This window comes from Papaver somniferum, chromosome 1, assembly GCF_003573695.1.
Source record: "Papaver somniferum cultivar HN1 chromosome 1, ASM357369v1, whole genome shotgun sequence".
NCBI lineage: Eukaryota > Viridiplantae > Streptophyta > Magnoliopsida > Ranunculales > Papaveraceae > Papaver > Papaver somniferum.
In genome coordinates this window covers 121,911,325-121,936,886 of record NC_039358.1, presented here as the reverse complement: position 1 = coordinate 121,936,886, position 25,562 = coordinate 121,911,325, and the positions used below count along the sequence as shown (strand labels likewise).

At 38.3% G+C, this 25,562-nt stretch overlaps 4 protein-coding genes and 1 pseudogene across 4 annotated transcripts in view; 1 reads left to right on the top strand and 4 right to left on the bottom strand.

The window, feature by feature from the left end:
- LOC113298929 (glyceraldehyde-3-phosphate dehydrogenase GAPB, chloroplastic) overlaps nucleotides 1–2,022 on the top strand; it is a 2,855-nt gene extending 833 nt beyond the window's left edge. Inside the window, exons 3-8 of the mRNA XM_026547816.1 lie at nucleotides 73–237; nucleotides 369–536; nucleotides 623–783; nucleotides 884–995; nucleotides 1,098–1,504; nucleotides 1,614–2,022. Of these exons, the coding sequence (XP_026403601.1) occupies nucleotides 73–237; nucleotides 369–536; nucleotides 623–783; nucleotides 884–995; nucleotides 1,098–1,504; nucleotides 1,614–1,749 (1,149 nt within the window). The 3' untranslated portion in view covers nucleotides 1,750–2,022. The remainder of the gene's footprint in view (nucleotides 1–72; nucleotides 238–368; nucleotides 537–622; nucleotides 784–883; nucleotides 996–1,097; nucleotides 1,505–1,613) is intronic.
- A 614-nt stretch (nucleotides 2,023–2,636) lies between these two features.
- On the bottom strand, nucleotides 2,637–4,120 carry LOC113298935 (homoserine kinase-like). The gene has a single exon (XM_026547831.1). It carries the CDS (start codon nucleotides 3,965–3,967, stop codon nucleotides 2,852–2,854), a length of 1,116 nt encoding a protein of 371 aa, XP_026403616.1. The 5' UTR covers nucleotides 3,968–4,120; the 3' UTR covers nucleotides 2,637–2,851.
- An 85-nt stretch (nucleotides 4,121–4,205) lies between these two features.
- LOC113298922 (glutamate receptor 3.3-like) lies at nucleotides 4,206–8,912 on the bottom strand. The gene is made up of 7 exons (XM_026547804.1): nucleotides 8,305–8,912; nucleotides 7,668–8,003; nucleotides 6,103–7,451; nucleotides 5,719–5,996; nucleotides 5,494–5,525; nucleotides 5,006–5,400; nucleotides 4,206–4,837 (listed from the first exon to the last, which is right to left on the bottom strand). The coding sequence occupies exons 3-7, from the start codon at nucleotides 7,348–7,350 to the stop codon at nucleotides 4,364–4,366; spliced, it is 2,427 nt and encodes an 808-aa protein (XP_026403589.1). The 5' UTR covers nucleotides 7,351–7,451; nucleotides 7,668–8,003; nucleotides 8,305–8,912; the 3' UTR covers nucleotides 4,206–4,363.
- An 800-nt stretch (nucleotides 8,913–9,712) lies between these two features.
- On the bottom strand, nucleotides 9,713–13,845 carry LOC113298915 (annotated as a pseudogene).
- A 767-nt stretch (nucleotides 13,846–14,612) lies between these two features.
- On the bottom strand, nucleotides 14,613–16,729 carry LOC113350104. Its single transcript, XM_026594187.1, has 4 exons — nucleotides 15,940–16,729; nucleotides 15,467–15,766; nucleotides 15,258–15,349; nucleotides 14,613–15,071 (listed from the first exon to the last, which is right to left on the bottom strand). The coding sequence occupies exons 1-4, from the start codon at nucleotides 16,727–16,729 to the stop codon at nucleotides 14,613–14,615; spliced, it is 1,641 nt and encodes a 546-aa protein (XP_026449972.1).
- Nucleotides 16,730–25,562: the final 8,833 nt, after the last annotated feature.

The window sequence follows — 25,562 nt, the reverse complement described above, 5'->3', positions numbered from 1 at the left end:
TTTTTTTTTTTTTTTTTTTTTTTTTGCCATTTAGATATTCATCTAGGCAGTTGAACTGGTTCTGTTTTTTAGATTGCTGCAGGGTCTGCACCTGTCAGAGGAGAGACTGTTGCTAAGCTAAAGGTGGCTATCAATGGTTTTGGACGTATCGGAAGAAATTTCCTCCGATGTTGGCACGGAAGGAAAGACTCACCCCTCGAGGTTGTTGTTCTCAACGACAGCGGTGGTGTGAAGAATGTAAGTAGCAATTGAATTCAGACTGTTCAGTTTTTCCATTTCTCCGTTAAGAGTGGTGGTTAATCCGATCTGTATGAGTTCATGAGGGGGTTCCATTGGTAAGCTAATGAATTTCCATGGATACGCTGCAGGCATCTCACCTTCTCAAATACGATTCCATGCTCGGAACATTCAAGGCAGAGGTGAAAATCGTAGACAACGAACACATCAGTGTTGATGGTAAAATAATCAAAGTTGTCTCAAACAGAGATCCTCTCAAGCTACCATGGGCAGAAATGGGTATTGATATCGTTATCGAGGTATTTATGTTCACCTTTTAAACCTCCACACAATTTAAACACGGTTAAATTATAACATGAGGTCTTAGAAACTGTAACTACTTCAGGGAACTGGAGTGTTTGTGGATGGCCCTGGTGCAGGGAAACACATTCAAGCTGGTGCCAAGAAGGTTATTATAACTGCTCCAGCCAAAGGAGCTGATATCCCAACATACGTCGTTGGAGTGAATGAAGGAGATTACGGCCATGATGTTGCAAATATTGTTAGGTTGGTGTATTTATTTTCTTCTTTCCATTCTAAATTTGGATCTTTTTTGCTTTTGGTTTTGTCCCATTTTATTAAGCTTGTAAACTTCAAAATTCCACAGCAATGCTTCTTGCACCACAAATTGTCTAGCTCCATTCGCCAAGGTTTTGGATGATGAGTTCGGTATTGTTAAGGGAACAATGACCACCACTCACTCTTACACCGGAGACCAGGTAACAGATTTTTATTCTATGAAAGTCATTTTCCATATTTTTGTTGTTGATGTAGGAGATATTTAGCAGGAATTTTTTTTCACTTTAAATATATTTTGACAGAGACTCTTGGATGCATCTCACCGTGATTTGAGGAGAGCAAGAGCTGCTGCCTTGAACATAGTACCAACCAGTACTGGAGCAGCCAAGGCTGTGTCATTAGTCTTACCTCAATTGAAGGGAAAGCTTAACGGCATTGCACTTAGAGTTCCTACTCCTAATGTTTCTGTAGTTGATCTAGTTATTAACGTCGAGAAGAAGGGACTTTCAGCTGAAGATGTCAATGCCGCTTTCAGAAAGGCTGCTGATGGACCAATGAAGGGAATATTGGCAGTGTGCGACTTACCACTTGTGTCAGTTGATTTCCGGTGCAGTGATGTCTCAACTACCATCGACTCATCTTTGACCATGGTCATGGGTGATGATATGGTTAAGGTGGTTGCTTGGTATGATAACGAATGGGGATACAGGTATAATTCTTGTTATTCCTGGTGTATAATTTATTGTATGCCTCAAATAACCACCATAATAGCGTTATATGAACCACGTTAACTAATTGTCTGGAGTATTTCTTTGCAGTCAACGAGTGGTCGATTTGGCACACTTGGTGGCAAGCAAGTGGCCAGGTGTATCAGTTGGAGGAAGTGGTGATCCATTGGAAGATTTCTGCCAGTCAAACCCAGCAGAAGAGGAGTGCAAAGTTTATGAAGCTTAATTCCATTCCTTACTAGTTGTTGTCTGGTTAAGAGTTCTCTGTATTATATCTCACTGAACACACATGTTGTTCATAGAGAGGTTAAGGTTTCCCAGTGTTCTTTTTTTCTCAGGAAATACTTCTTTTGTAATCGAGAAATTTGTCTCAGCTTGATCAGATCAGGAAGAGAATAAATTAACAAAAACAAATGTATCAAATTTGTTGATTATTTGTATAAACAAGATCAGCTTTTCTCGGGATATCACCGGGGAGCAGTGTCCATCCATAGGAAAAGAAATCAGTGTTTACATATGTTTGTCAGAGTTGAAAAAAAAACATCTGAGCACTTTGTTTTTTCTTAGAAAGTCTGTACATTCTGTAAAAAGTATGAATTTTGGTGTGCTCCTTGGTACTGCACATGGAAAGATAGGGGTCGCAGTCATACATGGGGACTTAAAAGCCTTGAAACGTTTTGATACTCAAAGCAGAGATCCTTATGTGCTAACTTTCAGATATGGGTATAAGCAAGAGCCTTTCCTTGGGTTATCATGCAACAGGTAATGAAGTCTGTTAATACAGAATCTGATTGCACTGTCACATGAAGGTTGAATTGTACCATTTCAGTAGCTCACAAAAGTTGCCTAGTTCCAAAATATCTTCCATCAAAAAATTGATTATTATCCCCAAAGAATGCATTGGTTGGTGTATGAGAATTTAGTGAGGTCCATCAAAAAATTGATTATTATCATCCAAAGGCCTTGGACGCCTTGCACCATCTTTTCTTCCAGAACTCTGAGCACGCCTTGCATTCCTCGAGACAGAGAGATAGGGACCTCTAGAAATGTTACAGATGCAACGATGAACTTCATAACAATTAACTTCAGGACTTTAATATGTTGAAATGTTGGTTGCAACTGAAAAAGCTTTTTATTATGCCGAAAACATACATAAGCTGAACCAGACATGGTTACCAACTTAACATTGCCCAAACATCCATGAAACCAATGAGCCTACCTGGACGAAAACTAAGAACAAAAACTAAAGCGCTAGTCTCAAAATTTTGCGAGACAAACGCTGCAAGTATTCAAAAATCAAATGACAAGTACAAAATTGTTCAGCATTATCATCTAGGAGAACTAGTAACAACCCTAGCACCAACTCTATCAAGACTACTAACCACAGCTGAAGCTTTCAAATTCCCCTGCATCATAAATGCTTCCACCATTTTCTTTCCAATTTGCTTTCCCTTCTCTTCACAATCCGTAATCGCTACCGCAGTTGGTCCTGCTCCACTAATCGTGCACCCAAAAGCTCCAGCTTCAATAGCCGCTTTCTTCACGCCAACCATACCAGGGATCAATGGTGCTCGATTTGGTTCAACAATATTATCAGACGATAATGCTAAACCTAATGCTTCCAAATCCCCTTGCAGAATTCCAGCTACTAAAGCACCTGCTTGACTAGAATTCCAAATGTGCTCTTTCATTGTAATCTCAGTTGGCAATACTGCTCTCATTTTCTTAGTTGGAGCTTCAAATTCCGGATTCACAAGAACAAAAAACAAATCCTTGTCACCAGGAAATGGCAACCGCACTAAATTCAATGGACTGTAATTTTGAATGAGAACAAATCCACCCATGATAGCTGGTGCTATATTATCAGCATGATAACCAGAGACTTTGGCTTCAGAATCAAGTCCAGCTAAAACAAGATCTGAAATATCCAATTTCCCCCCGAATAATTCATTCACTGCTATAGCAGCCGCAGCAGCACTAGCAGCACTCGAACCAAGACCACTCCCCAAAGGCAACCCCTTTTCAAGAGACAAAGAAAGACCCACTGATTTGATTCCTAACATTTTCATAACTGAAATTGCTGCGATTCCAGCACAATTCCATAACGGATCCTTACTCAATTTAGAACAACAATTTCCGATTCCATTAATAGACGAAATCTGAATCTCACCTGGCTGTACATTTGGATCAATTGACAGAGTAACATAATCACCAACCCCATCAACTGCACAACCAAGAAAATCAAACCCAGGACCTAAATTTGCTACTGTCGCCGGTGCAAAAGATCTTAAAGAATCAAACACTGGTTGGGGTTCAGATGTGATTTTTAGGGTTTTAAGACTGGTACAACATCTAATCAGACTCTGACAACGATGAATTGGAAGATACTGGTTGTATCTACCCGTTGATGGAGGAAGTGAGACGGGTTTGAATGAGGTTGCCATTAATGATGATAGTCAAAGAGAAAATGAGATAAAAAGATTCACAGAGAGTGTAAGGTGGTGTTAGGGTTTTGTTTTGTTTGATTTGTAGTGGGAATCCACTAGGCTGAGCTCAGGTGACCTAATTTTTAGTGACCTCTCTCTATCACCCACCACTTTGTCTCGTAGTAATGTCAAGGCACATGCAGCCGAGGTACTCTGTAAACGTACATCGGCACTGCATTAACAAATTTATCTTGTCTTGCGGATTAAAATTATTGGAGCCAAAATGTCTTCCTTTTAAGACATTCAGTTCCCTCGTTATAACACTATAAAAATTACAAAATGGGGCTAACTCTTGACATTTTAAACTATTGATTCAACAACCTAAATTAGAACTGAGCGACCGTGCTGATAAAGTTATGTAACACCATTAAAATGGCTGTCTGGGGACATATTCTTTTCAGACCTCATTGAACCGCAAGGTTCATCTTCTCCGTTGCTAGCAAAAGAAGCTTTTCTCTTGGCCTTGTTCTTCACAGCCTCCGCTTTATCATCAACAAATGATAAGAATGTATTAATACGTGCAGCCCCTGAACTACTGCCTTGATTTGAATCGTTAGCGTCAATGTCCGAGGGATGGCGTCGACTGAATTTGCGTAACATCAGGATGAAGTATATAAGGAGAGCCAAGAAACAAGCAATTCCGCATATGAGAAACAGACCCCAAAAGCTCTTAAGATGAAGTTGGTCAGAATCAATCTGTGTGCTCTGTGAACTACAAGCACTTCTGGACAGCCACTTATCATGGATCCTTTGGAGATCGCCATTCTCTGACAGCTTCAAAATGGCTGTTGACATGTCAATAGTTAACGGGGAATCACGTGGAAATGCCTAAAGAAGGAAACAGGAAAAGCACGTTTAGAAAGAAAAGATCAATGAGAGTTAACCCCAAACAACATGATAACACATTGATTGTCGCGGCTCGAAAGTAATATATCAGACTGAACAGATGGGGTACTCATGGTAAAAACAAGTGTGGTTAGAGATTTAGATACTTACAAAACCCCACCCGCTTTTGGTGAATTCTTGGCCTATTACTGAAAATGTGCACTGACTTGAGAGGAAAAGCTCTATGTAAGGTCGTTCATCAACCACAGCAGCGACAGTCCCATTTTGGAGGGCTTGTGCATATACTTCGGGTGACCCAAGAGCAATGAGCCTAGACTCGGGAATATTGAGTTCCTGAATCAAGTAGTTTTCAGCAAATGATCCGACCTGATATCCAATTCGGTCTTTGCTTGTTATCAAGCTTTCAATTCCTTTAATGGATGAAGATAGCTGTTGCACTGTTAGGATTGAAGTCAAACTAGCAGCGTAGCTTGAGTTTATTATCAGAACTACGAAGAGCCATATGATCAGCACCAAACGACCAAGAGTGCTCACTGTGTTTTCCCCTGCGCAGATGTGAAAGTGAGTGCAAGAAATTAACTAATTCCAAATTCAAACATTACAAGCTGTCAGCTAGTCATCAAAGTGGCTTCACTTACTGTGGGCAAAAAATAAAGTTGAGAAGCTAAACCTGCAATTTAAGAACACGGGCATATAAGCATCGTGTCAGTCAAGATTCAAAGTTACGATTAAATAGATTCCATGAGAAACACAAACTTTATACTGAATGCCGTAAATAAATTTATTGTTTCAGCTCATCGATCATTAACAATGAAGGGTTCACTGAACACATCTACTTGTATGCAAGTGTGTATTGTACTCACCATAGAATCGTGACAATTTGCTTCCTAGGCGGGCCACGAAATTCATCATTCATCCTATGCTCCAAAATCCACACAACTGCTCCCACAACAATGAAGAAAGCTGCAGTGACAGCCCACATCTGCGCGCTAAACGGCCGCAAGAAAGCCCAAGCACTTGAATTTGACCTCTTAACCGGAGCCACTACAACAAGTCCTGACTCGATATATGGCTGTGTAAAATCCACAATCTTGGTCCTGTTTGTTACAATTGCAACGTCACCCACAACAGCATCAAAAACCTACAGAGAGCAATATTAGACTACATTAGTAAATTAAACCAACACCCAACTGTATCTTCAATTTCATAGAGGAAACGGAAGCTGTGTTTATATTTTTGGAACTCACGTCTAATGTAATCATATGTACAAGCTCAGAGTAGCTTGGGTTCTTAAGACCATCACCGTAAGGGTTGAACTTATATGGAAGGGCATATGGGAGTAATGCTGCTGCAGCGAGAAATGCATCTATGCAGTATCCCTTCATCATGTCAGTTGTGTCTGGAACTTTAGACACAAATTCTTGATAACTAACTCTATCAGGTACCCCAATTCTCAGTTGTTTCCCATTGTCCGGGAAAACCCATCCCCGAGGCTTTACTGTTGTTTCCCCAGGCCAAATTACACTAAATAGTTTCTGGTTTGTACTTGAACGATTTGGAGGCTTCGAGTAGAGAGTCTCAGGGGGCACAGTAGATAACCCAGAGTAATTTGACCAGTACCCAATCTGTCGAAACCCAGTTCCAATAACATTGATCACATCGAATGCAGGACGTACGACTGACCTATCTGGATTAAATTGAAGAGGACCTGTCAAACCTGTCATATTAGTCTGCAGTATATTTTCCAGGAACTGCTTTCCTTCATCAAAAATACTCATAGCTTCAAGGTGTAGAGCCCCTCCTCTGAAATTATTTAACCTTGAATCATTAGAGAAAGAAATTTTTCCGCCCTGCTCGAAAAACTTATCAAGGGCATGTGCGATCATCCATACAGTATCGTAAGCGTATAAACCATAGGGGTTCAAATCAATGGAGCCGCCGCTAAGCTGCTTCCATCTAGAGATAAAACGCCTTTTCCTTTTTGAATCCGGAGTGTGCGGCCGGAATGTAAGAACACCTTGCACTGTATTCGCAGTTGCAGCAGAAAGAGGAGATTTTGAATCCAAAACCGTTGAGAGCCAAGTGGTAGTGATCCAAACATATCCACTGTCCATCATGTGAAGATTCTTAGCTACATTAAATACCATGAGACCTGAGATAGCGTAAGTATGTAAAACAATTATCCGTGATTCCATCAATGCAAGCTTAACCAATACATCTGTAATTTGATCCCGGTTTGCATCTGTGTAATTTGGAGGAAGTGCTGCTTTATAAGCAATTCTACAACGGCGTTCTGCAAGTTTATCGCCTAATGCAGCAATACCATTCCGTCCTTGATCATCATCAGTGAATACCGCAATTACCTCTCTCCAACCATAATATTTAACCAGATCAGCAACTGCTGTCATCTGGAAAAGATCGGATGGGGCTGTCTGAACAAAGAAGGGGTACTGAAGCGCATTGAGGGTGGGATCCAAAGCAGTGAAAGACAACATAGGAACTCAGAGTTCATTTACAAGATGTGAGAGAACATGCGCCATTCCAGAATTTTGTGGGCCAATTATTGCCACTATATCCTTCTCCATGAATTGCAAAGCTGTGATAACGAATGGAACTCAGATCAAAACTCTCTCTAGGTAATACAGCATTGCACTAGGATCAAGGCATAACTAGTTGAATAAATGAAAAAAGTTAAAGTCTTATAGCTGTGGAAATTTCGTAGCAATCCAAAGTGTTTTGGGTACAATCACAATGCACAGACTATGAGCAAATACTGCGTTGAACAATAGAGAGATGTTGAGAGTAACAATACCTCCAATAAGGCTAAGAAATCCACTGGTGTTGGAGTCATGCAAAGTAAGAACTAATTTGCTTCCACGTAGTACTCTTGGGTCAGAATTAACGTCTCGAACAGCTGCTTCCATGGCAATCTCCGCAACTTTTCCATTAATGATACCAACGGCATACATAGCCCCGATATTTACAACGGCAGGTCTGGCACCCCCATTTGCCAAAACCCCAAATTGAAGAACTATCAATAGCAGTAAAAACCAAGACATTTTCATGGTATCACAATACAATGAGAGATGTATTAATATTTCACACCCATTCTTAGCTGATTTTGAGACTGATGCAAGGAAGTCAAAGTCTGAAATCGAATTGATGAAAATATGATTAATAGGCACCCTAGAAGCAACTCAATTTTAGCATAACTCAGTACAGAAATAGATACCAACACTCCAATTTAATGAAAGAACAGTAATTTCAGAATCCTTTAACAAAATAAATTGTTTAGGAGCGAAAGGAATAAACACAAAATAAATGGAAACCCACAAGCAGTAAAAATGAAGTAAACACAAAACTATGTCATACTAAAAGACTAGAACAAGAAATAAGAACACCTAAATTATACTGTAGAAGAGAAACAAGTAGGGATCATAAAAGGTTACCATAAAGATGAGAAAGTCATAGCGGAATCTCAGGTAGCACAACTATTGATACAATCTCCCACTTTGTTCAGACATTTATGATAAATATGTAGAACAGGAAGAAGAAGAAGAAAGTGAGTGTAACAAAGATATCAGCAACACAAAGAATATAGATGAACCACAACCCCAATGGAAAGAAAAAGGTCTGAGTTTTCACATGAAAGAATAAGACTTTGAGTGAGAGAATCACAGCCCACTAGTTAAGTAGAACAGTGGAGAAGAATCCTCACTTTGAAAACAATATTATAAAAATTAAAAGTAATGGTTGATGAAAGCAAAGAAGAAACCAATCAATTCGAGCAGTCAATTGACTGGTTTGAGATATTTTGATTACTTCTTCTACCTTTTTCCACTCATCAAGTGTGTGTAGTGGTGGTGGGAGCTGGAAGTTTGTTTCAAGTTCTTTCAGTTTCCACCCAAACAAAAGAAAAGTGCCTTCATGTCACCAAAAATGAAAAGTTAGTTTTCTATTTCTCTTTTTATCTCTGTAATTAGAGGAAGCATCAATCAATAAATAGCTCATATTAACTCATTGAATAGCATCACAAAAGAAAATACAGCTAAACCCCAAGCTAAGCTTCTGGACTGCTCTCTTTTAAGTTATCTTTCTAAATTTCAGAATCTTAGTATAAGTATTAAAAAAAAAAAATTAAAGAAAAAAAAATATTAAAAAAGAAAAATGTGATGATACCTCCAGAGAGGTATTCTATATGCTCAGCAGTCCAATTTGTATTATTGCCTTTATTAATCGGCATGTTGGTGAAAGAAGGTACACGCAGGACTGTACTACTGCTGCATAATCTAACATTTCGAAATCAGTAAAATCGATTCTCTAGCTTTTACTGCGTCTATCAAAAGTTTGGAATCTACTGCTCTCTTTTTTAACAGCAACTACTAGACCTCGTTGTGGGTCCTGAAACGCAAATAGATGTGGAAAGATACTTGTCTTTGCGCGGCTCATTTCATTTTCACGTCGATGGTCCATATGAAACGCAGACGAAGCTTCGTGTGGATAAGAAACGGGAACCCACCACAAGAGGTCTTGTCATGGATATTCCTTTAGGTAGCTCACTAGCTCTTGGTAAAATGAAAAGTTGGTTTATATCCCTCACAGCATCAGTGCAAAAGAGTTGCTTTAATTGGACTATCAACAATACATGGATTGGGCACAATTTAGGAGACTTAAGGGTACACCCAATGGACGCATATATGTAGTTATCGTAATGATCATGCAGATAATCACACAGGGATAACATGATAAGAGTGGTCCTGCAGAAATTATAAGCCAAAATGAATAACACATGTAAAAAAGGTTTTTATACACTAATCTGTGACCACACAAGGCACTGCCAATGAATGTAGAATAGAGTTGGTTCCACAAGAAAATTTGATTCGCTGGGACAGTTTTTGTATCATAAAGTACAAAAGAATAGCTCCCCAAAACCGAATAATGTGATATACTACGATTCATTCCTCTCCAGAACTTACTTTGACACAATTAATCTATGAATTATACAGCTAACCTGATTACAGGTAGCTTACTATCGTTTAACTACAATATCTCTATTTCTCTTCTCTCTGGATTTCTACCTGATTCTTCTCGGTTCTCTTCGTTGCATACTGATATATCCGATGGTTGCCTCTTCGACCGGTTCCTAAATTGTTCTTCCTTCTCACTGACAAATGATACAAACCTCTGAAAGCTCCTAGACAGCGAACTCGCTTGACCAGTACTAGTAGGAGACGAATCGGGTTCTTCAGGGAGGTGTCGCCTAAACTGCAGTACCAACTGCACAATGTGTATCAAGAGGGCAAGTAAAGTTGCTAGTCCGCAAGAAAGGTAAAGTCCCCAAAAGCTTTTGAAGTGAAGCCGGTCCGATTCGAGTTCAGTGCTATCAGAAGTGCAACTACTTTTTGACAGCCACTTATCATGGATTCTTTCGAGTTCCCCATCCTCCGAGAGCTTAAGGATTGCGGTGGAGAAATCTACAGCTAATGGAGAATCCTTTGGGAAAGCCTGAACATGAATTAAAAAAAGAAATATAAACAAAGACCATTGAATGATTATGCCATTAACTCGACTGCTTTTTAAGAGAGCACGAATAACGGGCATATATGCTTGGATCGATACTTACAAATCCCCACCCGCTTTTGGTAAATTCTTCTCCCACAATTCTGAATTTGCAATGGCTTGAGAGGAAGAGGTCTACATACGGGCGTTCGTCAACCAAGGCAGCGATTCCTCCATTTTTAGGACCACGTTCGAGTGCACTAGCAAATTCATCCGGTGAGCCAAGAGGGACGAGTCTAGATCTGGAAATGCCGAGCTCCTTGCTCAGATAATGTTCAGTAAAAGACCCTACTTGGAAACCAATAGGCTCATTACTTCTCATCAAACTATTAATCCCCTTTATAGGTGAAGATAGATGTTGCACAGTGAGGATTGAGGTCAGACTAGCCGTGTAGCTTGAGTTTATAATAAGAACCACAAAGAGCCATATGATTACTACTAAGCGAGGGTGCTAAGTGTGTTTTGTCCTGCAAATGACACCAAATATTGAATCTGGTGAAATTCTAAATTGCTATGAAACCCATATATGATTAGCATTCATTCACTTACGGTGTGCAAAGAATAAAGTTGAGAAGCTAAACCTGCAAGTGAAGAGAACAAGAATGATCAGAGAATCCATAGATGCTTTTTTTTTCATTTAAACTGTGCATAATCCTTATCTCAAATTCAAAGAGTTAAAAATGAATGTCAATGAACATGAACTAGAAACTCACCACACTATGGTAATTACTTGATTTCTAGGAGGGCCCCTGAACTCATTATTCATTCTATGCTCTAGGATCCACACAACCACTCCTACGAAAAGAAAAAAACCAGCAAAAATGCACCACATTTGCGGAGTAAATGGTCTTAGGAAAGCCCAGCCCCCCGTGCTCAACTTTCTAACCGGGGCTACTACATATAGGCCAGACTCAATAAACGGCTGAGTGAAATCCACAATCTGAGTCCGGTTAGTGACAATTGCGATGTCACCAACTACACCATCGAATACCTATAACCAAAACAAGAGAATTAGCAGAAATATAAGCAATTGTAACTCCTGGGAATTTGCAGAAGTATAAGCAATTATAACTAAGGTTTTAGGTAGACTTATACAAAAATGCTTCCGACTCTGTACTCACATCTGTGGTGATCAAACCCACTAGCTCATTGTAACTAGGATTTTTAAGACCATCTCCATAAGGAATGAATTTATATTGCACAGCATAAGGTAACAAGTTGACAGCTGCAGTGAACACATCTACGCAGAGTCCCTTCACCACATCAGTTTTACTCACTTGTGTGACAAACTCCCTAAAGCTAACCCGACGGGGAACTCCTATTCTCAAGTGCTTTCCGTTGTTCACAGCAACCCATCCACGAGGCTTTACTGTTATATCTCCAGGCCATATGACACTATATAGTTGTTGGTCAGCACTAAAACGATTAGCAGGCTTTCCATACAGAGTCTCAGGAGGCACGACAGACAGGCCAGAATAGTTACACCAGTAGCCAATCCGTCGAAATCCAGTTCCAATTATATTAATTACATCGTAAGCAGGATTGACTAGAGATTGGTCTGGATTAAACTGGACATGACCTGTTAGACCCAGTAAGCTGGATTGCAATATACTGTTGAGCAAAAGCTTCCCCCCTGAAAATATGCTCATCGCTTCGAGTTGAAGACGCCCTCCGCCACTATTACATAATCTCGAATCATTAGAAAATGAAATGTTTCCACCGTCAATAAAAAATCTGTTAATTGCATGAGCAATTAGCCAAACAGTATCATATGCATACATCCCATAAGAGTTTAATCCTAAAGATCCACCACTCAAATTTTTCCATCGACTATAGAACTCTCTCTTTCTTTCTGAATCAGGTATGTGCTGGCGTAGTACAAGAACTCCTTGCATAGTATCCATGGTAGCTGAGGGAAGTGGCCAAGACGAATCCAGAACAGAAGAAAGCCAATCAGTAGCTATCCACACATAACCATTTCCCATCATTCCAAGAGATTGTGCCATTGCGAAAATCTTGAGACCCAAATCAGTATTCACATGTAAGAGAACAACCCTAGACTCTACCGCTGCTACCTTCACGAGCAAATCTAGCATCTCACTGCGACTAACTCCAGTAACTGGGGGAATCCCCACTTTGTAAGAAATCCTACAACGTTTTTGTGCAAGCTGGTCTCCTAATGCAGCTATACCATTCCTCCCAAAATTATCGTCAATGTAAACTGCAATTACGTCCCTCCAACCATAGTAATCAACTATATCAGCAACTGCGGCCATCTGATACAAATCACTCTGAGTTGCCCTCACAAAAAAAGGAAACTGAATTGAAGAGAGAGTCGGGTCTGTGGCGGCAAATGATACTAATGGAACTTGGAGTTCGTTCGAAACTTGTGATATTACATGGGCAATTACAGATGATTGAGGCCCGATAATGGCCACACTATCTGTCTCCATGAATTGCAACGCTGTAGTCAATGATGAAAATAAAAAGAGAAGCTTTACAGGTTATTCAAGCATTACTACTGGTAATTCGATAAACTTCAGAAGTAAAAATTAGTAATGCACCTTTAGCAATACCAATAAATCCACTGCATTTTGTATCTTGCATCGTGATAGCCAATCTCGTTCCACCAAGAACAGAAGAATCGGCATTCACATCTTCAATTGCTGCTTCAATCGCAATCTTCGCAACTCTACCTATGGTAGAGTTGAAAGTGAAAAGAGCTCCGATATTCACAACATCCGGTCTGGAAGAAGCCTTATTACTAACCCCATTCGACAAAATAACGAAGTTGAGTACCAGTAACAAAGCAAACCAGAGCAGTCTCATTGGGTGTCACCTCTCAAAATTCTAGTTACCTCCCTCTGTTTGCAAAACCAATCAGAAACCCACAAAATCAGTTGGTAAATTTCAATAGAACCCTAGTCACTAATAAGACCCTAGCTGCACAAGACATCCAAAATGAAAATAGGAAAAAGAAACCATTTGAGTTATCTTTAAAACAAGTGTTAAGGTACTTCCAGCTCAAAATAGTGAAGACCCGGATTTATAAGTTACCCCATTAACAGAAACCAAATAAATACCTAAAATTTCTTCTTATACACTGAAAATGAATTATCTTTTAGAAAACAAATAGTGAAGGTTGCAGAGATACCCGAATATGAAGAGATGAAATTGCAGAAAAGAATAACATTAAAAGGAAGTTCTTTACAGTTGCAGGAGAATCGCATTACTAAAGAGAAGAGTAAAGAGTACAGACATGAGAGTTTTACTAGTACTGAGAAAAAGACAGTAATTACTCACTTTATTATTGTTGCCAATGCCGTCTAATATTTGGATTTCGATATGATGAGGACTCTTCACACATCTTCTTCCCATGATGGAGATGATGATGGTAACGTTTGAGAAGTTTCAATTTTGCTGAGTTCACACAGTATATGCAAAATAGGTTAATCTGCAAAGATTTTTGTTAAGTAGGGATTAGTAGCAGACAAAAGAAAAACAGAGAATATTAAAAAACAAAACTAGTCGTAAAAATCCAAGGTGACCAAATTTGTGGTACAAAAACCCCACTCAAATGTTGGGATCCATTAAAACTCCATCGTAAACAAAATTGATACAAAAACCTAAATTTTTAAAAATTGATACAAAAACCCTAAATTCAAATGTTGGTTTCATCAAATTTTATGACGAAACCAAAATAAAATTTGATGAAACCAAAATAAAATTTGATGAAACCAACATTTAAATTTGGGGTTTTTGTGTTAATTTTGTTTTGATGGGGTTCTTGTGTTACTTTTGTTTTGATGTGTTTTTTGTGGAAGAATGGTGACACCTCTAGGGTTATAACTCGCGGACCGATCAAAAAAAGATCATTCGAAGCGGGCCCACTATACGTCTTACGTGATTATCATGCACATGTGTTAGTCAAATACTTCTTCTCTTGTAGTGTCCGCTTTGGACATTCAATATTTGCTCGTTATAGGGAGTTATCAAATTTTCACGGGGTAACCAAAAACCAAACTATCTTAATTCGACGGAGCTTATGAAGGTTTGGGTTGGCATTTTGAGTAATGAGCCGGGGGGATTCTTTTTTTTTGATACAAGAAGATAATTTATTTATAGAGAATGGCTGGTTATATTTGGTTTATCCATAAGGATTATGTCTTCAATATCACGAGGAACCACCTCATCATACTCAAAAACAAACATAGTAAGCTTTTTTTTCCAGGAAATCTGCTACACCATTTTTAAATCTCCTAATAAGACTAAAAGACCAACCAGCATGACTTTCCAAAATAAGTTTTATGTCGAGAATTAGCCCATAAGTCCTCCAATGAACATATGAAGTTTGTTCATTGATAGATTTAACTAAAGCCTCATTATCAGACTCAAACACTACTGAAGCTAATCCTTTGCTCACAGCCCAGCACACTGCATCATTCATCGCAAGGCATTTCAGTTGTTTCACCTCATGGTATTCAATCAACCCTCCATAAAAGCGTTTTCCTTTTGCTCCTTTGCAGTCACCTGCAAAATCTCTCATAATTAGACCAACGCCACCCTCAAGAGTTTCCTTGACAAAAGAGGCATCTATGTTGATCTTGTAGCAATCTCTGACTGGGGGTTCCATGCTGATACCTGCAAAACAGAGGGGCTAGAAGACATGTTACCATTATTAAGAGATAAACAATGACTACTAAGATTGAGTATTCCTTCAATAGAGAGATTCCTAGTAGGCTTAACATTTTTGAAAGACAAGGCTACACCTATCTTTCCATATAAACCAGATAGTTATCATCAGGTGGTAAAGCTTTTCCACAATATCACCATTCCCACCTACCTGTTGCTGAGAGGCAGTATCGAACAAACTCAGAATCCAGTTCAATAGATTATCATGCCTAGCCAGAACATTATTCATATTCACATTAATACCTATCCATACAGATTTAGCATAACGAAATTCCATAAAGAGATGATTAGATGTTTTAAAGGGGGAATTACAAAATTTACAATGAAGATCAATATCATTTTTATATCTAGAGACCTTACTTCTAGAGGGAACAATATCTTTCAAACATTTCCAAACAAACAGTTTAACCTTATGTGGGAGCTTAGTTCTCCATAAAGCTATCCACACGGAACTGGGAATTGAATGATTTCCAACAATTGTATTAGTTCTACTATTAAGGATGTTATAGGCACTCTTAACAGAGAAAACTCCTTTTTTATCTGGAGTCCATATGAGTGTATCAACACCCATCTGAGGGACATGCACAGAAAGAATTTTAGAAGTAGTATCAACATGAAAAACATTATTGATCCAAACGGCATTCCAAGTTCTTGTACCAGCTATAAAAAGTCAGAAACTACAATAAGAGATTGAGTGATAGCCAAACCTACAATTGGAATAGGAGGAAAGTCCATCCCAACAACCCAACAGTCTAACCAAATATGGATCTTGGTGCCACATCTAACACACCAAAAATTATGTTTTTTTATAATATATTTGCATTTATGTATACCCTTCCAGATCCAAGAACTCGTGTCACTAATGTTATCTTGATTTAGGAAACTAACATCTCTGAAATATTTATCCTCCATAATTTGAACCCACAGCTCGTCTCTTTCAGTACCGAGCTTCCAAGCCATCTTACAAATAAGAGCTTGGTTAAACAATTCTAGATTTCTAAAGCCAGGGCCACCTAGATCCTTAGATTTGTATAGATTAGACCAAGCAATGAACTTAATACCCTTATTGGCCCTATGACCCCACCAGAAATTCCTCTGGAGCGAATCCAATTTCTTTATGATAGTAGATGGGATTTTAAAATACCCCATTTGATAAGTTGGCAGGGAGTTAAGGACAGATTTAATCATAATATACCTACCAGCCTGGTTTAAAGAAACACTTACCCAATTTTTAAGTCTAGCTTCACAGCATTGGGAAATTGGATCAAAAGACTTTAGTTTAGAGCGACCAAGTAGAAGAGGGGCTCCTAAATATTTTTCAGAATCGTTAACCATAGTCATATCAAGTGTTTTAGCTAGATCAACACAATCTTCAGGACTAAGATTTCCACTAAAATGCACACAAGATTTATTAAAATTTAACAGTTGACCAGAATACTTACCAAAATTATGCAAAATATCCAAAACAAAACTATCGATATGATTCATACTAACATCACCAAAAATGAGGATATCATCTGCAAAAAGTAAATGGGTTATAAGAGGAGCTCTCCTAGTAACTTTCACACTTCTAATGACATCATTTCTCTCAACAAACATAAAACATCTAGATAAAAATTCCATGACAATGATGAAAAGATAAGGAGACAAAGGGTCTCCTTGTCTTAAACCCCTAGAAGGATTAAATTGTTCACATGGGGAGCCATTGAGAAGAACACTAATAATAGTGGTGGACACACACTGAAAAATCAGGTTGCAACACCAAATTCTGGGATCCGTAACAGGCAAGAGTCGTTACTAAAACGGGTTGTAACGGCTCTTACCTGTTGCAAAAGAGGGTATTACAAATTTTCGTAACGGCTTTGTGGCCGTTACGAATTTGGGTTGTAACGGACCTCGTAACAGGTGTGAACCGTTATGAATTTGCCACGTGGTAACAACTACGGGTTGTTACGAATTTTATTTGTAACACCAGTGTCGTAACGCTGGGGATCCGTTACTACGTGGCATTTTGTAACCGCTTAGAACCGTTATTACGTGGCAGATTGTAACAGTTTAGAGCCGTTACGAACTTTTTTGTAACAGGGAAAAAATTACTGCCAGTCAACCTTGACCCGGTCAAAATTGTTCAATATTGACCAATTTTGACCAGGTCAAGGCTGACCGGCAGTAATTTTTTCGCCGGAAATAAGCCAGAATTTCTATTAACCTGCATACACCTTTCTTGCCATCCATCATCCACATTCAACAATCAATTCATATCACATTCAATAATCAATTCATATTACATTCAACCAATTCATGCCAAAAAAGTACACAAATTCTTCAAGTACCAATTTTTTTTGGTTAAGTATCAAACTCTAAGGAAATACATAAAAACTTAGTAAGTTCCAAATTTCTAAGGGAATACATAGAAACTTACTAACTTCCTACATAGAAACTTACAAAACTTGCAACTGCTAATGAACCTTATGACTGCTTTGTTCTCCAGCCTTTCCGATCATAAAGAGCATCATTCAAATAACCTGCGAACACAAAAACTTTAAACTTAGACGTTGAAAGTAAGCAAAAACAAGAAGAGATGACATACAAAAACTGGAGAAGTTATGAATTTCTTGCACAACTATATAAGAGTATGTTCTCTAACTATAAGTATAGAAGGGAATCTAGCAAGTATACAAGTAAAGTACTTACCAGGAAATCTAGCAGGTACACAAGTTGATACCAGCCCCACTGCAGTTCACTTAAAATCTAATGGTAGAACTTGTCCATACTCTAGTCATCTTGTTGTATCTTCACATACTGTGGTCTACTCTGGAAGTCAATACGTGTCCCACACTTCCATGATGTTTTCTGGACCAACAGCAAGTACATAATGCAAATGAAAGGTCTTTAGTAGAAGTATATGTCACTTGCCTTAGCCATATACTCACGACATCGAAGAAATGACCAGTCTCCTACTCCATAACGCACATGTGCACCTTTAAGCTAGAAGAGGCAAAACCAATGTGATCAAACATCTCTGAGGAAGTAACGCCTTAGTCAAAATCAATGTGATGAAAAAATGAGATGTGATCAAACATCTCTGAGGAAGTAACGACTTAGTCAAAATCAAAGATGAATGGCAGAGAATAATGCAAATGAAAAAATGTGTCACTTGCCTTAGTCAATTCCCTTGTTAAAGATGATGTAGAGGCAGAGATCTTGGATGCACCGCCAGGGGCCAAGCAAGGGATGCCATTCATCTTTGTCCCATTGAGCTGGTGTGGATTGACCTAATGTTCGCTTTACCTGAAATTAATGAAACATAAATAAAGTGAAAACTCTAAGAGAAATTAGACATTCTCAAGAGACTTAAACAATTTCCACTACGGAGAAATTCTAGGCAACAATTTTGTGATGATCAGACTAACCCTCCATGTAAATAAAACATTAACCAAAATCAACATACTCTCTTCCTTCACCAGAATCACCACCTCCGTGTTTTAATTTCACCACCACTGCCAAATCATAACCAGAATCACCACCAAAATCATAATCAAAATCTACCGACTGTGAGAACCGTACCTGACATAATAACTTGATGAGTAACATTTAATCTTATAGATACAATGTCATCTCCACTAGTGAATACAATATCAACAACATCTGGATCACCAAAGATCTGGTCATCACAATTCACAAACGGAAAAAAGAATTTGAGAATACATAGAGAGGATAGTGCTGGCTTTGAAGGTGGCAACAAAAACAGGTTGTAAGTCGAGGACTTGCATATAAAGCTGCAAAAGATATGGAGCTACATACATTAGCCTCAGAGGCAGGATTCACGTTCCCATTCACAAAAAAAGCACCGTCAAGAAGAACAATTTGTCCTGTCTTTTTTGCAAAATCGGGATCTTGCTCAATAACCTGTATCGACATGGATATCAAATTAGGAAATATCATAAACAAACTCGCCTAAAGGATCAATGCTTAAATATATACTAACTGACCAAAGCAATATTAGTAAGTGGTCCAAGTGCAACCACGGTAACTTCTCCAGGGTACTGATTTGCTTGTTTGACAAGATAATTGACAGTTGACTGTTCAATTTCCTTTCCTAAAGGTGGAGGAAAGTTTTTGTTCCTGAGACCATCAGTACCATGAACAACATAACTCTAACCTTCTTATTTGTAATTGTTGTTAGAGCATAGCTCGTTCAACCTCGCATGCGTTGCTATCTCAAGCATGTTTGTCAATGTTAGTGATCAAAACTATAAGTCTTGATTTCTAGCCTACATAGCTAAGTCTCGGACTAGGATAGAAAAGTGTAGTTGAGTTCAAGGACTTCATGGCGATTCATCATACAACGACGAAGATCTATACAAGGAACCGTGGAACTTCATCAACAAAAAGGTATGTGGAAACTTGAACTTATCTATCACTCAAAAGTCTATCTCTTCTATCTCCTACTTCTTATGAGAAAAAAGTCGTATGTTATATAGACTAGATCATACACGTTTGACATTTCGAGCTGAACATTCATTGCTTATCTTTTATCTCGAAATCGTGCGTTGGTAAAGCGTTCCGCTTTGATCAAGTTTATCTTCACCTAGTGACGAAAGTCATGAAAAGTTTCAATCACTTTGAGAATTGCTCTGACGTGAATCGGTCTGTGAATAACGGCTACATAGCGTCCCCTGAGAATGTCTCAATGATTGAAATGTGAGTTTAGATTACATAACCATGTATTCCTTGAACCGAAGTTTTCGAACTTTGTTGATCAAGAGAAATCGGGAGGATTGTGGAATTGGCTTGCCAAGTCCGTGAACTGTCGCGACCGAGAATTTCTGCTGGGATTTTCCAAAACTCGTTTGTGTGCTAAGTCCGTAAACTCAGTCCGCGAACCCAGTCCGCGAACTGGCGGAAGTTCTCTTTCCGATAATTTCTGCTGAGTTTGGAAAACTCAACCGATTAACTTAAGTCCGCGAACTTGTTTGTGAAATTAAGAGGTTATGATCTAAAGATGTGCTATGAACATGAAACATTAAATTACTAAGGAATGCTTTATGCAAACCGAGGCTATAATGTTCATGAGCCGATTCAATCGAATCGAATCACCTTTGTTTCAATTGTGTCTTATGTAGTTACATAAGATCTCATAGCAATTGAACAACTCTTTAACTAGTTCATTTGAGTCAATTGAACTAGTTATGGTGAAGAAGAACAAGGTTAATATGAAATGCTCATATGGTTAACCTTTTGGGTTACTATGTTGAACCAACATACACGTACACGTTTGGGCATGGTTTTCACGAACCCAGTAAACGTCTACCAAAATGTGTGTGACAAGCTAAGTTTTCGATCTAACGGTTGAGAAATATTAGCTTGAATCTAAATCAGGTTTTCATCTAACGGTGAATAAGGATTGCTTTGTAATTAAGGCAAAATCCTGATTTGAAGACTATATAAAGGAGACATCTAGCATTGTGCAAAACTAATCCCCACACGTCTGTGTGCTACTAGTGCGCCCACTAGAGTCGATCTCCACTAACCTTTGATTTTCTTCTCTAAAATCAGGTTAACGACTTAAAGACTTCATTGGGATTGTGAAGCCAGACCGATACTACTTTATCGTAGTTGTGTGATCTGATCTTTCATCTTCTATCGTACGAGTACAATCGATTGATTGGATTGATATCGTGAGAGTTCTCCGATAGGAAAGATAAAGAAGTCACAAACATCTTCGTCTCACTGTTTGTGATTCCTCGACAATCCGCTTGTGTAGTCAGGAAGGATTGTAGAGAGGTGATTGATTAATCTAGGTTGTCCTTTGGGAATATAAGACCGGATTATCAATTGGTTCTTGTTACCTTGATTTTATATCTAAAGACGGAACAAAACTTAGGGTTTATCTGTGGGAGACAGATTTATCCTCTTATAGACTTTTCTGTGTGAGAGAGATCTGTTTATTATCAAGTCTGTGATTTTGGGTTACAACAACTCTTGGTTGTGGGTGAGATCATCTAAGGGAATCAAGTGCGAAGTATCCTGCTGGTATCAGAGGCGTAGGAGTACAACTGTACCTTGGATCGGTGGGAGACTGATTGGGGTTCAACTATAGTCCAGTCCGAAGTTAGTTTGCAGTAGGCTAGTGTCTATAGCGGCTTAATTCAGTGTGTATTCAATCTGGACTAGATCCCGGGGGTTTTCTGCATTTGCGGTTTCCTCGTTAACAAAATTTCTGGTGTCTGTGTTATTTCTTTTCCGCATTATATTTTTATATAATTGAAATAATACAGGTTGTGCGTTCGTGATCATCAATTGGAAATCCAACCTTTGGTTGTTGATTGATATTGATCGATCCTTGGATATTGGTCTTTGGTACCGTCCAAGTATTCCTTGTATTTGATAAAGACTCGCTATTGTTTTTAGCTTGAGTAAAAATCAAATCAAGAGAGAGATATTAACTCCTTGAGATACTTTTATCTAGATTGAGTTTGACTGTCTAGTTGATTCTCTAGCAAAGTATTTCGGAGTTAGTCCATACAGATTGCTAAGCGAAATATTGGGTGGTGTTGTTAGACCCCCGCTTTTTCAATTGGTATCAGAGCAGGCAAACACGTTTAAGACCTCATCATTCTGTGTTTGTAGCGATCTGACTCTATGGGCAAGAGTATTATCTCTGATAACGCAACATCAGTCCAGGGTTATTTAGATAAGCCTCAGAGATCTGAAACCTTTGAGAAAAACTCCTCCTCGTCTTCTTCTGTGAAATCTGCATTCAACTGGAAAAAATCTCTTGATAAGCAGTTGGATGATCTTTCAGATGACAGTGATTCAGAAGAAGAACAGAGTTTTGATGAGGAAGTTTCTCAATACATCAAGTTGTTTAATCGTGAATTGAAGGAAACAAAGACAACTGCTTGCTTGAGAAAGTATATGAGTCCTCTCTGTCAAGAAATCAGAAAGTTGAGAAAAAGAACACAGTTTTCTTATCAGAGAGAAATCCTTGGAAACCAAACTCACTGCTGCTCTTAATAAGGTAAAATCACTGGAAGAGAATCTAAATAGGTTCGGTTCTAGATCTACAAAACTGTCTTCCATGCTGGGAGCCTGTAAAGAACATCATGATAAACGTGGTCTGGGATATAAAGGAATAGATGCTCCTAACAGTGGTAAGACTAAGTTTGTTAAAGCTGTTAATATTTCTCCATGTGAAGAACCTGTGTCAGCTTGTAAAAACAAGGAGTCTACTTCTTCTAAAACTGCTCAAAAGAGAACTACTGAACGTAGGTCCTTCAACTGCTATTACTGCGGAAACAAAGGACACTCTGAGCGAAGGTGTCGCCTTCGGATTATGAATGAAAAACTTCACAACATTCTTACTTGGATGTCCAAAGAAGTTGTTAAACCTATATCACAGATTGGAATCATTCCTGGGACATACTGTGATAGGGCTTTTCCTAATTATGTATTCAAACCGAAGGATACCTGCAATGATGGAAGGAAAAACAACAAAAGTGTGACAGGTGCTGTAAATCAGTCTGGAAGGAGAAAAAGGAACAGGAGAAAGAAAAACGAGTCAAGTTCCTCTAATGTTCTCAAAAAGGACTGTGAATCCAAGACTTCCAATTCAGATTTCTTACATGTCAACAATCGAGTCCCTGATCTGAAGATTCACATAAACAGACTGAGACGTAATATCAAGAAAACATGGAATGCTGTTAATCCATGTATTTCTAAATCTTCTCTTGATAATACTTCTTCAACTAAACCAGGTAGTTTGTTAAATACCGATGAAAAGGAAAAAGAAGAAGTAAACAATGATGAGCAAGATGCTCATCCTATTACACCCTGACATGTTCATGTTGCATGTCTTTTTAATTTTTGTCCTGTTAAAAACGGATGTTCTTGATTCTCAGGATTTTTCGTCTTGAGAAAGCTGTCAGGATTGTACAACATTCGTTGTTACTTTATTCTGTTTGCTCCTCAACATCTATTTCTTTTATTTTGGGCTTCCTGGTCTATCATAGGCCCGTTTCTCTAGTACACGCACCAACCCTCACGAATGTCATGTTTCCTAGGGTTTGATGGAATTCCTTATATATATATATATTATGTTCCAAAGGTGCAAAAAAGATTTTCTAAACTTCTTTTTGGTGCACAATGGAGGGAAGCAACAAAGATGATGATGTTGAGCTATGTCCTATTGATATCTCATGCTTTCATGCTCTTGATCATGAAAACGAAGACAAACTGCCAGTTCAGATTTCTTCACAATTGGTAGGAAATCTTCTTGGAGACTTTAAGATCGTTCGCGAACAGCTTGGTATCGCAACACGGAATATAGACTACCTAAAAGACGAACTAAGGAAGGCAACCTAGGAACTCGTTCTTGTTCAATCCTTGGTTGCAGACAGGATTTAGCGTTTCGTCTGATCTTGGTTCTAGTTGTTTACCTAGTATGTCTTCCGTTGTGGATTAGTTGGAAGAATAACTAGTGCTTTGAATAGCGATGATTGTGACTACACATAGCTATTTTTGTTTTCATCCTCTTATGTTATTTTTTAGGTTTATCGGTATTAAATTCTAAAAATATTTGGAGGATGATGTTTATTGCAGTATTTTAATGGTTTGTGATATTGCAATATTTTTATGGGATATGTATTGTTTACGTCCGTGAACCTGAAGGTCACATATTGCAGTCAAAAGTAAAGTCGTTCATGAATCGGTATTCGTATTGATGAAAGGACGAATGGACTTTTGACATATACAAAAGTTAAGCCTATGTAATCATTAATTTGATGGAAAATAGGATAAAATCTTTTGTTCATCAAGGATAAAGTCTATTATGTCGTTATGATGGAAAATAGAATAGATCCTTGTATGTTATCCACGGTATTGATCTTCATTGATCCATTTTATTATGTTTTACCATGAAGGCTCCATTGTGTGTCTTATGTTGAGAACCTTACAACTAAGTCGATTTACCTTGGCTTTGTTGGTTGTTCCATAAGATGTTATATGTCGAGCATTAAGAACTAAATTAATCAACCTGTTTGGTTATTTAGTTTGTACTCCATAAGTTTTCTTTCTTATGTCGAGTACATGTACGGCTAAGGTTGTCATATTCTATGATGAACTTAGCCAGGGTTCCATAAGTTCTTTTATGTTGAGCCCAAAATAAATAATTGATTACTTCGGTGATTAGTTTGGTTATTTGTATTCCAATTAGATTAATTATAGGTTCTCTTGTAATTAATCTAGTTGAGTTTTCATATATTCCACAAGTTCTTGTGTTGAGTATATGAAAGGCTACACTATCATGTTCTTTGGTTAATGTAGTCATATATTCCGTAAGGTTTTCCTTATGTTGAGTATTTGAACGTCAAGTTAGTCATCTCCGTGTGATTGACTTAGTCGTAGCTCCGTGAGTTTACTTATGCTGAGCACTTTCAATTAAATTGATCACTTTTGTGGTTTGATATAGTTGCGTATTCCAATTGAATTAATCATGGGTTTACTTGTGATTAATTTGGTTGAGCTTTGGATATAGAAAATCATTCCTGTGGTTTTTGGTGTCCAATAAAAAATCCTTATTTTCTTTCGAAATTAAGGTCGCTCTTGTTGTTCTCTCGGGAATGACATGAAATGGGGGAGAGTTCTTTTGAACTTGCGCTTAATGGTAATATCTTGCGGGGAGTGCGGCTGTGGAATTTTATAGGGGTTATCTTGTATCTTAAACTCCTTGATGAATGTTGTTAGCCTCGGCTATTAGATTTCATCTAAATTAAGTTGGTATGTATTTTTATTTTGGTCATGAAATGTCTCTTGTGGAAATTTCATTATGATCCCATTCTTGTACCTTTGCCAATTTTATTGACAAAAAGGGGGAGAAATATTGTAGTTCACACTACAAATACATATGGTTTTCGGATCATTGTGTAAGGGGGAGTGGTTTCCATGATCGAGATGGAGTATTGACTAAGGGGGAGTCATACATATCATCGTAGTATTATTGTTAAAGTCGTGATACAATTGGACTTTGATGTTATATAATAATACTATGACACTGTATAATAATGATCGAGAATCTCGATTTCTCTCATTGTTATAGCTACGGATCTTCAACAACGATGGTGCTAAACTTACAACCTTTGGGATCATTGGAGTACTTGGAAGGACGAAGATTTCAAGGAACGTTGAAGATTAGAGTATGGAAAAGGAGCCACTAAAGTTTATCTTTTTTGTATTCCATATGTATTAATAGTTTTTTCACTAAAATTGACAAAGGGGGAGAGTGTTAGAGCATAGCTCAGTCAACCTCGCATGCGTTGCTATCTCAAGCATGTTTGTCAATGTTAGTGATCAAAACTATAAGTCTTGATTTCTAGCCTATATAGCTAAGTCTCGGACTAGGATAGAAAAGTGTAGTTGAGCTCAAGGACTTCATGGCGATTCATCATACAACGAC

Bases quoted from the DNA above. Each gene is read 5' to 3' on its own strand.
- LOC113298935 (XM_026547831.1), bottom strand. From the start codon at position 3,967: ATGGCAACCTCATTCAAACCCGTCTCACTTCCTCCATCAACGGGTAGA.
- LOC113298922 (XM_026547804.1), bottom strand. From the start codon at position 7,350: ATGTTGTCTTTCACTGCTTTGGATCCCACCCTCAATGCGCTTCAGTAC. The intron at 5,997-6,102 runs GTGAGTTCCAAA...TGCTCTCTGTAG, and splicing joins TACATATGATTACATTAGAC to GTTTTTGATGCTGTTGTGGG. The intron at 5,526-5,718 runs GTGAGTACAATA...CTTAAATTGCAG, and splicing joins CAAATTGTCACGATTCTATG to GTTTAGCTTCTCAACTTTAT.
- LOC113350104 (XM_026594187.1), bottom strand. From the start codon at position 16,729: ATGGAATTTTTATCTAGATGTTTTATGTTTGTTGAGAGAAATGATGTC. The intron at 15,350-15,466 runs GTAAGGTCTCTA...CTGTATGGATAG, and splicing joins AGATATTGTTCCCTCTAGAA to GTATTAATGTGAATATGAAT. The intron at 15,072-15,257 runs GTAGGTGGGAAT...CATGTCTTCTAG, and splicing joins ATACTGCCTCTCAGCAACAG to CCCCTCTGTTTTGCAGGTAT.